This window comes from Lithobates pipiens, unplaced genomic scaffold (assembly GCF_037356315.1).
Source record: "Lithobates pipiens isolate NorthernLeopardFrog02 unplaced genomic scaffold, aLitPip1_a1.2 Scaffold_16, whole genome shotgun sequence".
Taxonomy (NCBI): Eukaryota; Metazoa; Chordata; class Amphibia; order Anura; family Ranidae; genus Lithobates; species Lithobates pipiens.
In genome coordinates this window covers 8,840,466-8,856,115 of record NW_027507748.1, presented here as the reverse complement: position 1 = coordinate 8,856,115, position 15,650 = coordinate 8,840,466, and the positions used below count along the sequence as shown (strand labels likewise).

Below are 15,650 nucleotides of genomic sequence, written 5' to 3'. Positions count from 1 at the left end.
CGTTCATCTTTGGAGAGATTACTGTGACCATTGTGGTTGACTAAGGATGAGCCGAACCCCCCCCCCCCCCCCCCCCCCGGTTCGGTTCGCACCAGAACCTGCGAACAGACCTAAACTTCGTGTGAACTTTAGAACCCTATTAAAGTCTATGGGACTCGAATGTTCACAATCTAAAGTGCTAATTGTAAAGGCTAATATGCAAGTTACTGTCCTAAAAAGTGTTTGGGGACCCGGGTCCTGCCCCAGGGGACATGGATCAATGCAAAAAAAAAGCGTCAGAGGGGGCGGGGGTCAGGTGACTGGTGGCCCCGCCCTCCTAATATAAGAAATGTCAGCGCTGGGATCCCCGCAGTGTCTCCACAATGGAGACAGAAGACGGATGCATGTATGGACAGCGCTGGACTGAAAATCAGATCAGCCATCGCTGGACCCCGGAGAGATGATCATCCGTCGCTGGATAGCAAGAGTGGATTAGCACCGCTGGAATCTTTTTTTTATTTTTTTTATTTTTAATAAAGGAATTTTTCAAAAGTGTGTTTGTCTTATTTAACCATTTTTCCACTTTCTTTGTGAAATGGTGGGGGTACTTTTGTACCCCCTTACCATTTCAAACGGGGGGCTGGGATCTGGGGGTCCCCTTGTTAAAAGGGGCTTCCAGATTCTGATAAGCCCCCCGCCCGCAGACCCCCACAACCACCGGCCAGGGTTGTGGGGATGAGGCCCTTGTCCACATCAACATGGGGACATGGTGCTTTGAGGGGTCACAGACCCCCAAAGCATCCTCCCAATGTTGAGGGCATGTGGCCTGGTACGGTTCAGGGGGGCTCTCTTGTCCCCCCCTCTTTTCCTGCGGCCTGCCAGGTTGCATGCTTGGATAAAGGGTCTGCTATGGATTTTTAGGGGGACCCCCACGTCAATTTTTTTTTCATTTGATGCGGGGTTCCCCTTAATATCCATACCAGACCTGAAGGGCCTGGTAATTGAATTTAGGGGGAACCCCCACGCTTTTTATTTTTTATTTTATTAATTTTTTTTTATCAATGAATGAATGAATTGTCGGCTAATACAGAGAACACTCATTGAGTGTTCTCTGTATTACGGGAGCCAACAATGGAAAGTGATTTTAAAAGACTTTTTTTCCTTGCGAAATGACACTTTGTGCAGGGACAGTTCTAAGCACCAGAAACATGTGCCCCTTTACAGGCATACTATAGATACCCCCCAGCTACGAAATTTAAAGGAATATTACACTTTTATTGTTTCACTTTAATCATTATTAAAATCACTGCTCCCGAAAAAACTGCCGTTTTTAAAACTTTTTTTTTGCATTGATCCATGTCCCCTGGGGCAGGACCCGGGTCCCCAAACACTTTTTAGGACAGTAACTTGCATATTAGCCTTTAAAATTAGCACTTTAGATTTCTCCCATAGACTTGTATAGGGTGTTCCGGCTTTTCGAATTTGCCGCGAACAGCCCAAATTGTTCACTGTTCGCTGAACAGGCGAACAGGCAATGTTCGAGTCGAACATGAGTTTGACTCGAACTCGAAGCTCATCCCTATGGTTGACTTTGAGTTTTTTTATTTCATTGCGTGTTAGTTTAATAAACACCAGAACATTTGAGTTGGTATTTAATTCTGGCAATATATATTAGATTTTTTCTTATTACGTAACCTTGTTGGATGAGTAACCTGTTCGGGTTGGTCAAGACGCTGGAGCAAGTGCTCCAGAGCAATATGATCAATCCGATCGGGAGGATCATTTTCTTCTAACAAGGCAATGAGCAAATCTATGGCTTGTAATTCTTGAAGTTCAAAATGGGGATTGGCGAGTCCCTCTTTTGAATAAATTTTTTTTTAAGGATTAGTTTCCTAGCAAATAATTGAAGATCCTTTATGACCTTGAATTTGCCGAGATCATTGCTGGGACAGAAACTTAGACCACGTGCTAGAGAACCTGTGTTTCCATGGGTGTTAAAGTGGTTGTAAACCCTTACAAACCACTTTGACCTACAGGTAAGCCTAGATTAAGGCTTACCTGTAGGTCCAAGAAATATCTCCTAAACCTATAAGGTTTAGAAGATATTTGCCCGAAGACAGGCACCGCTGTCTACGGCGCAGGCGCACTGAGCGCGGCATTTCCAACAATGGAGCTGCCGCGCGTGTCGGCTCCCGTGTGCATGCGCGGGAGTGACATCATCGCGGCTCCGCCGAATGACAGCGGCGGAGCTGCGAGACCCCACCGAAAAGATGGATGCGCCGGACTACAAGGGACAGCAGTGACATCGCTGGCTCCTGTGTCAGGTAAGTGACACATAATGGGCTACTATGCGATGCGATGCATAGTAGTCCATTATGCTTTACCTTTGCAGGGAATGAAAGAGGAAGTAATCTCATCAGGGTTTATTTCCTCTTTAAAGTGTGTGTTGATAAGTCAACTATGTTAAGGTGAGCATCAGATAAAGAGTTTGACAAGGGGTTAATTGTTGGTGTAGGATCTGAAGTTTGTTCAGTATCCAATCCAAGGGAATCCAGGCATGAAAGTACCGTGGATGTATGTGTGTCCGTGAGGTGTGCATTGTGTTTGAGGAAGTTGGCCGAAGTATTTTTTTAGCAGAAAAGGTGGTAGAAGTGAAAGAAGGAGAGCCCAAACCACCTTGAGTGTTACCTAAGACCGTGTGAGGATTCCTATCAGGATTGCTAGAAATAGAGTTTTGGTGAGTCCCACCACCAGGTGACTTCCTTTTGGGTTTGCGTGGTTTCCTGAATCTGGATGTCCCTCTAGAAAAAATGTAAAAAGAAGACATGGATGAAACATCAGATGAACCTTGTTCCTTATTATTTGGTCTTGTACTATAATTGGATCTAGTCCTAGGATCTACAGTATCTCACAAAAGTGAGTACACCCCTCACATTTTTGTAAATCTTTTCTTCTATCTTTTCATGTGACAACACTGAAGAAATGACACTTGTCTACAATGTAAAGTAGTGAGTGTACAGCTTGTATAACGGTGTAAATTTGCTGTCCCCTCAAAATAACTCAACACACAGCCATTAATGTCTAAACCGCTGGCAACAACAGTGAGTACAGGGAAGGGAAAATCTCCAAATTGGGCCCAAAGTGTCAATATTTTGTGTGGCCACCATTATTTCCCAGCACTGCCTTAACCCTCTTGGGCATGGAGGTCACCAGAGCTTCACAGGTCGTCACTGGAGTCCTCTTCCCCTCCTCCATGATGACATCACAGAGCTGGTGGATGTTGGAGACCTTGCGCTCCTCCACCTTCCGTTTGAAGATGACCCACAGATGATCAATAGGGTTTAGGTCTTTTGTGAGATACTGTATATGATTCCAACTATATGCTTTATTGTCTTAAAAAAGCAATTTTGTCTCTAAGGAACTTTTTCTCCTTAGTAGTCAACATATCATGATTATAATGTTCTAGATGTTTACTGTAGGTCCTTCTCATATTGTGAATATTTCAAATGGCTTTTAAAGTTAAGTAGTTGGGCATATGCGGAATGGGGGAGGGAGGGAGAGGGGGAGAAGCGGGCGTTCAGTGGCTGCATTGAGGGATTGGTTCCTTTACATGCCATCGCCCCTTCCATCCAGGTGTACAGGGGGGCAAGATGGGCCCTCTGGAGCATGGGCCGGGGCGCAATTATGACCCCTGTATGTACGCCATTGAATGGATATATGTGGCCTATAGGCGTTAAAGCCCACCTGCCAATAGGCCGCCTATATTTGTACAGCCATTGGAAACTGGTTAATGAGGGAAGAACCACAGAAGGTAAAATTCAAGCAGATTAAACTTTTCCTTTAGGTAATGAGAATACCTGATCTCACAATAAGGGTGGTTGTGTGTAGTGTCCCCTCTCCGACTTGACAGAAGTAAGTCTCATTTATTTTATCATCATATCTGAGCACAGATTCCACCTTCTTCATCCCATTGGCCTTATCAGTAATATGATGGGTTTCATACTTGGTCAGGGTTGTGTTTTTCCCATCGTACCACCTGATCCATGGGTTCCGGAACATCCCGATGGTGATACACGTCAGACGCTTCTTCCCATCGACATCAGACAGAGTGCCGACCTGGCTGTGCACATTTAACCCTGACAGCAAAACAAATTACAGGATCATACAAACATTTACTGTGGCAGACCCAACCGGGACAGAGGCTTATGGAGGGATTGAAGGGTAGCCTTTCATCCTTTCATCGTTCATTTTAACCAGTCATTACTTAAGATAACAAGTTACAGATGTATAATTTTTTATCATCATTTCCCAAGACAAAACAGTGCTTCCTCGTGTTGATACTGTCTTCCAAAAAGAAAAACCTTGCCAGACAGCAAAAAAATAACTAAAAACTAAAAAAAATGATCAGTGTTATGCCGCGTACACACGATCGGACTATCCAGCGGACTTAGTCCGGCGGACCAGAGTTTGCCGGACAATTCGATCGTGTGCGGGGCTCCAGCAGACTTTTTCTTCCCAAAAGTCTGACGGACATATGCTGCGTACACACGATCAAACAATCCGGTGGAAAAGTCCGGCAAACTCAAGTCCGCCAAACAATCCCCCCGTGTGTAGCCTCCGGCATACTTTTTTGACCCGAAAGTAAAGCGGACTGTTGCACTCCAATCTTCCCGCCGGACTCGCATTTCGGCGAACAATCCGGCCGTGTGTGTGCCAGTCCGCCGTACTTTTGAAATGAGCGGACTTTTCCCGCCTGGAGAAAAGTCCGCTCATTTCGAGCGGGTCTCCAGGTAGGCGGGGCCCGCGAAGGAGACGTCGCTGGCCCGCCGCCTGGTATGGACTTAAAGGGGAACCCCAACGCTGAAAAATATCGGCGAGGGGGTTCCCCCCCAAGTCCACAACAGACCCTTGTCCGAGCACGCTACCCGGCCGGCCAGGAAAGGGGGGCCCGCAGACCCCGACAACCAACGGCCAGGGTTGTCGGGAAGAGGCCCTTGTCCTCATCAACATGGGGACAAGGTGCTTTGGGGTGGGGGGGCCGCACGGCCCCCCCTTCCCCAAGGCACCCCCCATGTTGAGGGCACGCGGCCTGGTACGGCTCAGGAGGGGGGGCACTCACTCGCCCCCCTTTCCTGGTTGGCCAGGTAGCGTGCTCGGACAAGGGTCTGTTGTGGACTTGGGGGGACCCCCACGCCAATTTTTTTCGGCGTTGGGGTTCCCCTTTAAGTCCATACCAGGCGGCGGGGCCAGCGACGTCTCCTTCGCGGGCCCCGCCTACCTGGAGACGCGCTTGAAATGAGCGGACTTTCCTCCGCGTGTGTGGGCGAGTCCGTTCATTTCAAAAGTAGGGCGGATAGTATGGCGGACTTAGTACGCCGTATTAGTCCGCTCAAAAAGTGCCGTGTGTGGGCAAGTAGCCCGTTCGGAAAGTCCGACGGACAGTCTTGCGGGAAGTCCGCCAGACTAAGTACGTCGGACATACCGCTACGTGTGTACGTGGCTTTAGAAATAAGACTTGCTTCAAAATTGTCCGCCGGACTAAAGTGTGTATGGGGCTTAAGTCTTAGCCCTTGTACACACGGTTGGAGATTTTGACAACCAAATCCGTCGGATTTTGTCCGCCGGATTCTGTCCGTCGGATTTTGTAACGTCGGATTCTGTCCGTCGGATTTTGTCCGAAACTGTTGCATACACACGGTCGGACTAAGTTGTCGAAAAATCCGATCATTCAGAACGTGATGACGTAATTTCGTTACGATGGGACTACGTTCAGGCTAGTAGCCAATAGCTTTGATGTAGGAATTTGATCTGAGCATGCGTGGCACTTGGTCCGATCAAAATTCTCTACACATGATCGGAGTATGTCCGATCGAACCAGTTGATCGGAAAATATTTCCAACAAGTTGGAAAATTGGCTCAGACGGATATTCCGACGGAATCAGTTCGATGCATACCACACACAGTCGGATTATCCGACAACACGGTCCGATAGGACACATTCCGATGGATTCTCCGACCGTGTGTACAAGGGCTTACATGAGCTAAAGAGAAGCTTCGGAGAACCCCGGTGGGGCTTTGTTGCATATGGTGTCTGGCAAGTGTTTCAATGGAGGGGGGGGGGCATTGCTGATAGGGGGTTTTAGGAGGGATTTTCTGGGGAGGGGGGAATGTTTGGTGGTGGGAAGTTGGTTGCCAGTAGGAAGATGACCTGGGCGAGGTGGGATTTTTGCTGGTGGAGGGGTTAGCTGGGTGCGGGGGGAATTTAATGGGGCGTCATATGTAGCTTTATGCCGCGTACACACGACCGGACTTTCAGGCAGACTAGGTCCGATGGGACCTTAAAATAGAATATGTTTCAAATCTTTACGATGGACTCAATTCCGACGGACTAAAAATCGGGAAAACCGTTCGTCTGTGTGCTGGTCCAACAGACCAAATACGACGCAAGGGAAGCTATTGGCCACTGGCTATCTTATGTCATCACGTTCAAAACGAGCGGACTTTTCGAACGGACTAATGCCCCGTACACACGGGTCGAAAATTCCGACCACAAAATCCGCCTGATTTTTTCCGACGGATTTTGTCCGAAACTGGTGTTGCATACACACGGTCAGACAAAGTTTGTCGGAAAATCCGATCGTTCGGAACGCGATGACGTTCGTTCGTTACGACGGGACTACGTTCCGGCTAGTAGCCAATAGCTTTGCTCTCGTACTTAGATCTGAGCATGCGTGGCACTTTTTCCGATCGGAATTCTCTACAAACGATCGGAAAAAGTCAGATCGGATCTTGTTGTCGGAAAAATTTGAGATCCTGCTCTCAAATTTTTTTCTGTCGGAATTACCGAAAGGAAAAAGCCTACACACGATCGGATTTTCCCCGACAATATAATCCGATCGGACCTTTTCTGTCGGAATGTACAAGGCATTAGTCCGTTTGTGTGTGGCCAAGTCCGTTCGGAAAAAGCCCGTCGGACCTCCGCCGAAAGTCGGTCGGGAAGACCGTCGGACCTAGTCTGCTGGAAAGCCCGGTTGTGTGCAGGGGCGGACTGACAACTCATGGGGGCCCCCGGGCAATAGGAGATTATGGGGCCCCCGGGCAATCCGACATTATGGGGCCAAACAGTAGAAACAAACACATACACACAGTATACACAGACATGTTTCTATTGGCTGAGAAGGTACTGGAGAGGCGGGGCAGCTATAATCTCTGGATTTTTAGACCAAAAGGATGTCGGTAAGGGACATTTCAGAGACAGATGTAAAAAAAAACACAGATTTTTACATACTTTCCCTGGTTTTACTGAGGCTGGCAACCCTGATGGGGCCCCCTAGTGGCACGGACCCCTCGGGCAATGCCCGAGTGGCCCAATGGTCAGTCCGCCCCTGGTTGTGTGCATTAGAGTAAAAACTGCGCCACGTCCCTGTACTCCAGGTGAACCATTTACATTAATTGGATTTTAACAAACTTTATTCCAGATTCTTGTCTTGTCTTCTAGATGTGATTCATATATTCTATGATACATATTCGATTTTCCTGAAAACGGAATTGCGTTAGGCGATTCCTCAACTCCAACAAGACGACATAGGATGGGGGCCTGAAAAATCGTACATTTTGTCACAGGAAATAACAACCTACCTCTTATCGATAAATCTACTTTCTTTCCGCCTTTGTTCAAAGTATTAGCAGCCTGGCAGTAATAAGTCCCCTCATCAGCGAACGTGACTCCTCGGAGCGTCAGGCTCAGGTCTCCTTGCGACAATTCCGTGGACCGTTCTGTACGTCCTTTATAACGAGAATCCTGTTCTAAGTGATGCTCCAATCCCTTCAGGAATGAGTAGATGTACGGTTTGTTATTCTCTTCTTCCTTCTTCCAAACCAATACCAACTCCTCTGACCCATGTATAAAGGGGAATGAGCAGGGTAGCTGGGCAGTGCCATACAGGGAGGAGTTTACCGACACAGCAACCATATCTTCTATAAGACAAAATACAAATATTACCCACATTTACCACATCCTTCTCATCCTTCTCATAGTAGTTCTTATCTCTAGAATAGAAAAAAACACATATAAGTGAGCTGCTAGTGCCAGGGCCGTCTTTATTATTTATTGGACCCTGGGCAAAAAAATTCTTGGGGCCCCCCTCCCCCATGCAGTTTCGCTCTCCACCTGCTCTGAGACAGACAATAAATAGCAACTAGACTCAAATTCAGTTTACAAAATCAGATCAGGCAGCTATTGCAATTGGTTTCCAGAGGTTACAGTGTATCATTATCGCCCACTGACTGGTTGCCAGAGGTTACAGTGTATCATTATCGCTCACTGACTGGTTGCCAGAGGTTACAGTGTATCATTATCGCCCACTGACTGGTTGCCAGAGGTTACAGCGTATCATTATCGCCCACTGACTGGTTGCCAGAGGTTACAGTGTATCATTATCGCTCACTGACTGGTTGCCAGAGGTTACACTGTATCATTATCACTCACTGACTGGTTGCCAGAGGTTACAGTGTATCATTATCGCTCACTGACTGGTTGCCAGAGGTTACAGTGTATCATTATCGCCCACTGACTGGTTGCCAGAGGTTACAGCGTATCATTATTGCCCACTGACTGGTTGCCAGAGGTTACAGTGTATCATTATCGCCCACTGACTGGTTGCCAGAGGTTACAGCGTATCATTATCGCCCACTGACTGGTTGCCAGAGGTTACAGTGTATCATTATCGCTCACGGACTGGTTGCCAGAGGTTACAGTGTATCATTATCGCTCACGGACTGGTTGCCAGAGGTTACAGTGTATCATTACCGTTCACTGACTGGTCGCCAAAGGTACAGCACACATTACGGCTCCCTGATTAGTTGCTAGAGGTTACAGCACATGATTTCTGCTTGTTGATTGGTTGCTAGAGATTACTGTGGATATGACCTCAGGGGGGCATGAGATACATATCAATGCTGCTGGCCGACGATATTTACATATAAATGCCAAGGCTATTTACATATGAATTCTGGTAATTTACATGTAAATCCTCTGTACACCACAATAGGGCAGAGCTGGGCAGCATTAGTAGCAGCACTTCACGCTGAGATATCGGGACACAGCACAGGATGAAAACCTCAAGGGACAACGGAATTTAAACCAGGATATTTGGCAAGTGTGAGGCAGCTGCTTTGGGCCCCACAACAATGCCCCTTTTGCCCTGCCTTAAAGACAGCCCTGGCTAGTGCTGCACACCACCAAACATTTATATAATGTCATTAATTTTTTTTTCTAAACATTTCACATTATTGTTGTTTTTTCACTATACCTACGTTCAATATAATTTTTGATTGCATCTATTACTACTCTTATATATGAATATATAATGACATTTCATGGGGCTCTCCTCTGTTGTTAAGGAACATGAACACACATGTAGCACTAACCCCCGAAGGAGCTGCTGGTTATTTTCGGGCTTACCGTTACCTTCCGCTTCTACTTCTTGCACGTCTAGGGGATGTCCCGTGGTAGATGGCCCAGTAACTGGAGACTGACAATAGATCCACTTGCATGGATTTTGTTTGTAAAAACTCAAACCATTGAACAGTCTTTCAACTTGGGACCAGAGGGTTGGAAAGGAAGTTCAGGTACTCTTATGCCCCGTACACACGAGAGGGATTAAGTCTGACAGACCTCCAAAGGAGTTCCGCCGGAGTTCCGACGGAGTTCTGGCGGACTTTTCGACTGAACGGACTTGACCACACACCATCACACCAAACTCCGACGGAGTCGAACGTGATGACGTACGACTGGATTCGACGTAGGAAGTTCATAGACAGTAGCCAATAGCTGCCCTAGCGTCGGTTTTAGTCCGTCGGAGTAGCACACACACGAGCGAATTTTTCGAAGGGGACCGGGTCCGGCGGAGTTCCGTCGGGAAAATTTGAAGCATGCTTCATTTCTAAAGTCCGTCAGACTTTAGCGAAGCTAAAGTCCGTTGCAGCCCACACACGATCGGATAGTCTGACGGACTCAGTCCGTCTGAGTTTGGATGTCGAAAAGTCCGCTCGTGTGTACGGGGCATTAGTGTCAAAGTCTAAAAAACGTTAAAGAACTTGCTTACTTTGACGGCATCCAGAGAATAGCCATTCACACCTGGATGATCACTCAGGTTGGACAGTCCCTCTCTCACAAGGCCTAGCAGCCAACAAGGTGCTTTACTCAGGAACAAGTCTCTGCCACAGACGTTGTTGTAGAACACGTAGGGAAACTAAGCTGTAGAACACTTGTAGGATACCTGGATCTTTCAGCCTGCTTGGTGATATCCACAAGACCGGATTCTCTCTGTTACTTCAGCCCTTCCAGGCTCTTGCTAAGAAAACCAACCCGTACGTGGTGTTCTTCTAAAGAGTCACCCCCTGGAATGCTTGAAGTACACTGGGTCTGTCCCGAACCGGAGACGACACCCATCCACCTCAGAATTCTGCTTTAGTTTCCTTGCCTCGGGCTAGCCAGCCCAGAGGCATCAAAGTCGGGTGGATCCGCACCCCAGGCCATAGCCTTCCTGGGGGCTGGTCAGGAGGACCAGGACCATGAAGTCAGTACATCCTTCTGGACTGGAACCCTGAACCACGTGACCTTCGCATCTTAAATACTCTCTCCCAGAAGGCAGAGCGAGAGTGCCACTCCCACTGGGCGGGCTCCGAGAGAGAGTAACTTAAGCACCTGACCAGACCATAGTTCCATGCCTGCCAAAGAAGACAGTGCCCTCTGTGGCCAGGCTGAACATCTCACAGTCCAGTCAGACTGATGCCAAGGCCCAATTTAGACAATTGTACCCAAACCAAACTGCAGTTTAGGCAACCTTAACTTTAGAAAAAACGCATAGCACGTGCTCTTCACAAATTAAACCTTTTATAATAAATATAATATTAAATGATTTAAATATTTGATTAGTGCCTGTCCAATGTGGCAACTCTCTTAACAGCTGAAATATACCCCCCCCCCCTTTTTTTTAACTCATTGCAAAAATAGTAAGGTCGTTATGATATACTATAAACATAAAACAAGGGAGAGCGCACGGCAGCCCTAGTGTAATTCCGTTTTAGTGCCCTGGGCAAGTGGTGCAGTACCTGAAGAAGGAGGCCGTGCCTCCGAAACATGTTGCCGCCTTAGCAACTGCACGAAGCTGACCGGAGGAGTCAGTCACGTCACGGCGCATCCTCCTCCTCCAACTTCGAGTGTCATCACGCTTTGCCAGTGGGTCCGAGCGAGTGCTGCGAGCGGTGGCCAACATTAGGAAGTAGGCAGGCTTTGTGACTAGTTCCCTTGATGAACACCACCAGCTTCTGTGAGCCTATGGACTGCTGTAGATCAGGAGAGGAGGTATTTATGGATATGTCTCAATACACTGGATATCTGTAAGTGCAACCTGTTATCTTTTTAATGACTTGTATTAATAAACGGAACTACACTAGGGCTGGCGTGGCGCTCTCCCTTGTTTTATGTTTACAGATCAGTGTCTGCCACCCAGTGGACTTAATGGAGAGCTGCAACACATTAGAGCGGAGTTCATACATATAGATATGTTGGATCAGGAATATTGGAGACGGTGCTTTATTTGGTTTGTTTTTGATGGGTTATGATATACTAACCCAGTTGAAGTCTATTAAGACGAAACGCGTATGGATAAGACGCCGGCCCTAGCCACCTCATACTGCGCTGATTTTTGGCGTTCAATTGAACTTTTTTATTGATACTTCTATTTTTTTTACTTGGATATCCTGTTTTATCACAAATAAATACCTTCAAAACGGATTTACACCATGTGGAGGCTTTTTTTTCTCTCATATGTTTTTTTTTTTCTATAACACCCCCTATCTGGAGGAGACGGTTCCTGGGGAGCCGCTATTGTTTTTCCCTTGGAGACTTACATCCGTCTCCATAAAGATTGGCGCTCTTGGATCTTCTTGGACCTGTGGGAGAGGTTACCGCGTGGCTCATCCTGAAAGCCTGACTTCACGTTTCTGGTTCTATGCCTGTTAGACCCACCACCATACGTTGAGGTGGGCCCATTATTTATGGTAAGAGTACCTTTTTCTCTCCCCCCCTTGGAAGGTGAAGGCACTCCTGCGTGTATATAACCACCATTGAGCACATCTACTCCGGAGACTGCTTGCAGTTATTGCATCATTTCTTCATCACTGTACACTTTTATATCACTGTGTACTTTTGATACTTTTTGGGCTATTATATTTTCCTTTTTATATACATAATAATTAAAGTTTTGTATCATTTGGAATACCCATGGGTGTATATGGGTCTGTCCTTTTTTCTGTGCGTAGAATAGTGTGCTTCTTATCTATAAGTCACCACCACTATTATTTCTAGGTCCCCTTGTTTTATGTTGGTTAGAATATATGGGATTTAGCTCTTGTATATAATATCACGATTTGCACTATTTTTTAATACATCAAGTGTTACGACTACGTTTGCGAAACACATTATCGCAGGAGGTCTTTTTATGCTGTGATTTATTATTTATGCTGTCATGCTTTCCATTGTGCAAGATTGATTTGATATCTTAGATTAGATAGCCCCTCTTTCTTCGTAGGTTTATTAGGTTTTATTTTTTTTAGCGCCACACTTTTTTAACCCACGTTATGATATACTACAGGCGCTTGCTCGCTCCCCTCCCAGTCCCTTTGGGAGGTCCATGCGAGTGTTCTCTTGCAAGTTCCTTGAGGGTGGGGTCTGTGCCGGGGGGGAGAGTGGAGACAACGCGTGAGCGGTCTCGGATTTTGTAGAAACTAATTTTTAAAGAAAACTCCGACTACGGGACATGTCTTTCTCTCTTCCATCATCATGACTGCTAAATATGCATTGTTGCGTGCAGCCAGATACAATGGTAAAATAAAAAATGATTACTAAATGAAAAAGATATATATATATATTTTTTTTTTTTCTCTGCACAGAATAAAATATCCCTCTTGAAGAAGACCACAATTATAAGGGTCGAAACGTGTAAGGTGGGATTTTTATGTGGAAGATCACTTTTGCAGTAAAACGAAAATTTTATTAGGATTTCGTACAATATGTAGTTCCATTATGATTGACGGGTTTTGCCTATTTTCATGTAAATGCCAGAGCTCAGTGTTTTACAACTCTTACATAATTGCTAAATTGCTTTTGGATAAATAAAGAATTTATAATGAATAACCTTTGAATTTCTTGTTTGCTGAACATTATGTAGTTCTTATCTCTTAGGGGCAGCCCAAGCCCAGTGCTCTAAAATGGTAAACTTTAACACTGACTAACGCAGTAAAGTAAAGCCAACCTCCAGTTCCACATGTTCCCCATGTATATATATATATATATATATATATATATATATATATATATATATATATATATATATATATATATATATATATATATATATATATATATATATATATATATAAAATCTTTGCATGTCTTTCGGCCACATTTGCCAATTTGTTTTGGTCACGTTGGTGGAAGCTCCTCTCCCCTTGAGCTGGATGACCCTGGATGACCCAGAAACTCCTCTGGAGGCACCTTCTAGGTAAATCCCTTGCTGACTATCCCCAAAAACAGCTATCAGCAACCTGGATCCTCGGCACCCATGCTACTTTGTGAGTTGCACGCCCTGTCAGCATATCCAGGGGTGTTTGGACCACAGCCACAAGGGAAGCCCTCTAGTCACTTCATCCTCCAGCCAGGTACATGAAAGGAAGGCAGGAATAAATGGGGCCATCTGCCCTGGTCCAACGACAGAGCATTGGGAGAGAACATTACCTCTGCTGGATCTGTGAGGGGGCTGAGAGCGTACAGGTGTGAGGGGCCTGAGAGCGTACAGGTGTGAGGGGGGGCTTAGAGCGCACATGTGTGAGGGGGGCTGAGAGCGTACAGGTGTGAGGGGGGGCTGAAAGTGTATAGGTGTGAGGGGGGGCTGAAAGCGTACAGGTGTGAGGGGGGGCTGAAAGCGTACAGGTGTGAGGGGGGCTGAAAGAATACAGGTGTGAGGGGGCTGAGAGAATACAGGTGTGAGGGGGGCTGAGAGAATACAGGTGTGAGGGGGGCTGAGAGAATACAGGTGTGAGGGGGGCTGAGAGCATACAGGTGTGAGGGGGCTGAGAGAATACAAGTGTGAGGGGGGCTGAGAGTGTACAGGTGTGAGGGGGGCTGAGAGAATACAGGTGTGAGGGGGCTGAGAGCGTACAGGTGTGAGGGGGGCTGAGAGCGTACAGGTGTGAGGGGGCTGAGAGAATACAGGTGTGAGGGGGGCTGAGAGAATACAGGTGTGAGGGGGGCTGAGAGAATACAGGTGTGAGAGGGCTGAGAGTGTACAGGTGTGAGGGGGGCTGAGAGAATACAGGTGTGAGGGGGGCTGAGAGAATACAGGTGTGAGGGGGCTGAGAGTGTACAGGTGTGAGGGGGGCTGAGAGAATACAGGTGTGAGGGGGGCTGAGAGAATACAGGTGTGAGGGGGGCTGAGAGAATACAGGTGTGAGGGGGGCTGAGAGAATACAGGTGTGAGGGGGCTGAGAGTGTACAGGTGTGAGGGGGGCTGAGAGAATACAGGTGTGAGGGGGGCTGAGAGAATACAGGTGTGAGGGGGGGCTGAGAGCGTACAGGTGTGAGGGGGCTGAGAGCGTACAGGTGTGAGGGGGCTGAAAGCGTACAGGTGTGAGGGGGGCTGAGAGAATACAGGTGTGAGGGGGCTGAAAGCGTACAGGTGTATACTGTGACTTTGTACCACTTTATTTTCATACTTATTGTTACTTTGTCATATTCTATTTGATATTCAGCAGTCATTTGGTATGCTTAACCGCTTCCTGACCATCTCACGCAGATATACTACAGCAAAATGGCACATACAGGCAGATTGCCTGTATGTTGCCCTTTAAGAGGCGGCTTGCGGGCGGGTGCGTGATAGCCCCTGTAATCGAGAGCAGTGATCAGTGTTGTGTCACACACAGCCCCTCCCCCCCCAGCCCCACAGTTAGAATCACTCCCTAGGACACACTTAACCACTACAGCGCCACCTAGTGGTTAACACCCTTCCCTGACAGTCACATCAAGGCAAAAGTGTCCGATGTGTCCGCCATAATGTCGCAGTCGCGATAAAAATCGATGTCCGCCGCCATTACTAGTAAAAAAAATAATAATAATTAAAGTGGAGTTCCACCCTCAAGTGGAACGTCCGCTCTTCGGAACCCTTCCTCCCTCCGGTGCCCCAATTGGCACCTTTCGGGGGAGGGGGGTGCAGATACCTGTATAATCCCAGGTATCTGCACCCACTTCCGGGAATAGCTAGCTGCAGCTAGCCGCAGATGCCCCCCCCCCCTTTGTGTTCTTGGAAACACAGTTCCCAGGACACAGCGGGGACCAGTCTCATTGCGCTGCGCGACTCGCACATGCGCAGTAGGGAACCGGGCAGTGAAGCCGCAACGCTTCACTTCCTGATTCCCTGACAGAGGATGGGGGTAGCCGAGAGACTAGCGATTGCTCGTCATCTGCTGCCGACATCGCTGGACCCTGGGACAGGTAAGTGGCCATTTATCAAAATTCAGCAGCTGCAGTATTTGTATCTGCTGACTTTTAAGATTTTTTTTGCAGATGGCGCTCCTCTTTAATAATAAAAATGCTATAAATCTATTGCCTA

General features: G+C 47.1%; 1 protein-coding gene across 3 annotated transcripts in view; it reads right to left on the bottom strand.

Annotated features, from left to right (window-relative positions):
- Positions 1-15,650, bottom strand: part of LOC143981582 (V-set domain-containing T-cell activation inhibitor 1-like) — a 60,970-nt gene that overhangs the window by 3,369 nt on the left and 41,951 nt on the right. For 2 of the 3 annotated variants that reach the window (XM_077479551.1, XM_077479550.1), the window contains exons 5-7: positions 7,618-7,956; positions 3,837-4,115; positions 2,668-2,780 (exon numbers count right to left, since the gene is read on the bottom strand). In XM_077479551.1, coding sequence (XP_077335677.1) covers positions 2,668-2,780; positions 3,837-4,115; positions 7,618-7,956 — 731 coding nt within the window. Of the gene's footprint in view, positions 1-2,655; positions 2,781-3,836; positions 4,116-7,617; positions 7,957-15,650 lie in introns of all 3 variants that reach the window. The other variant, XM_077479552.1, reaches the window with a different exon arrangement.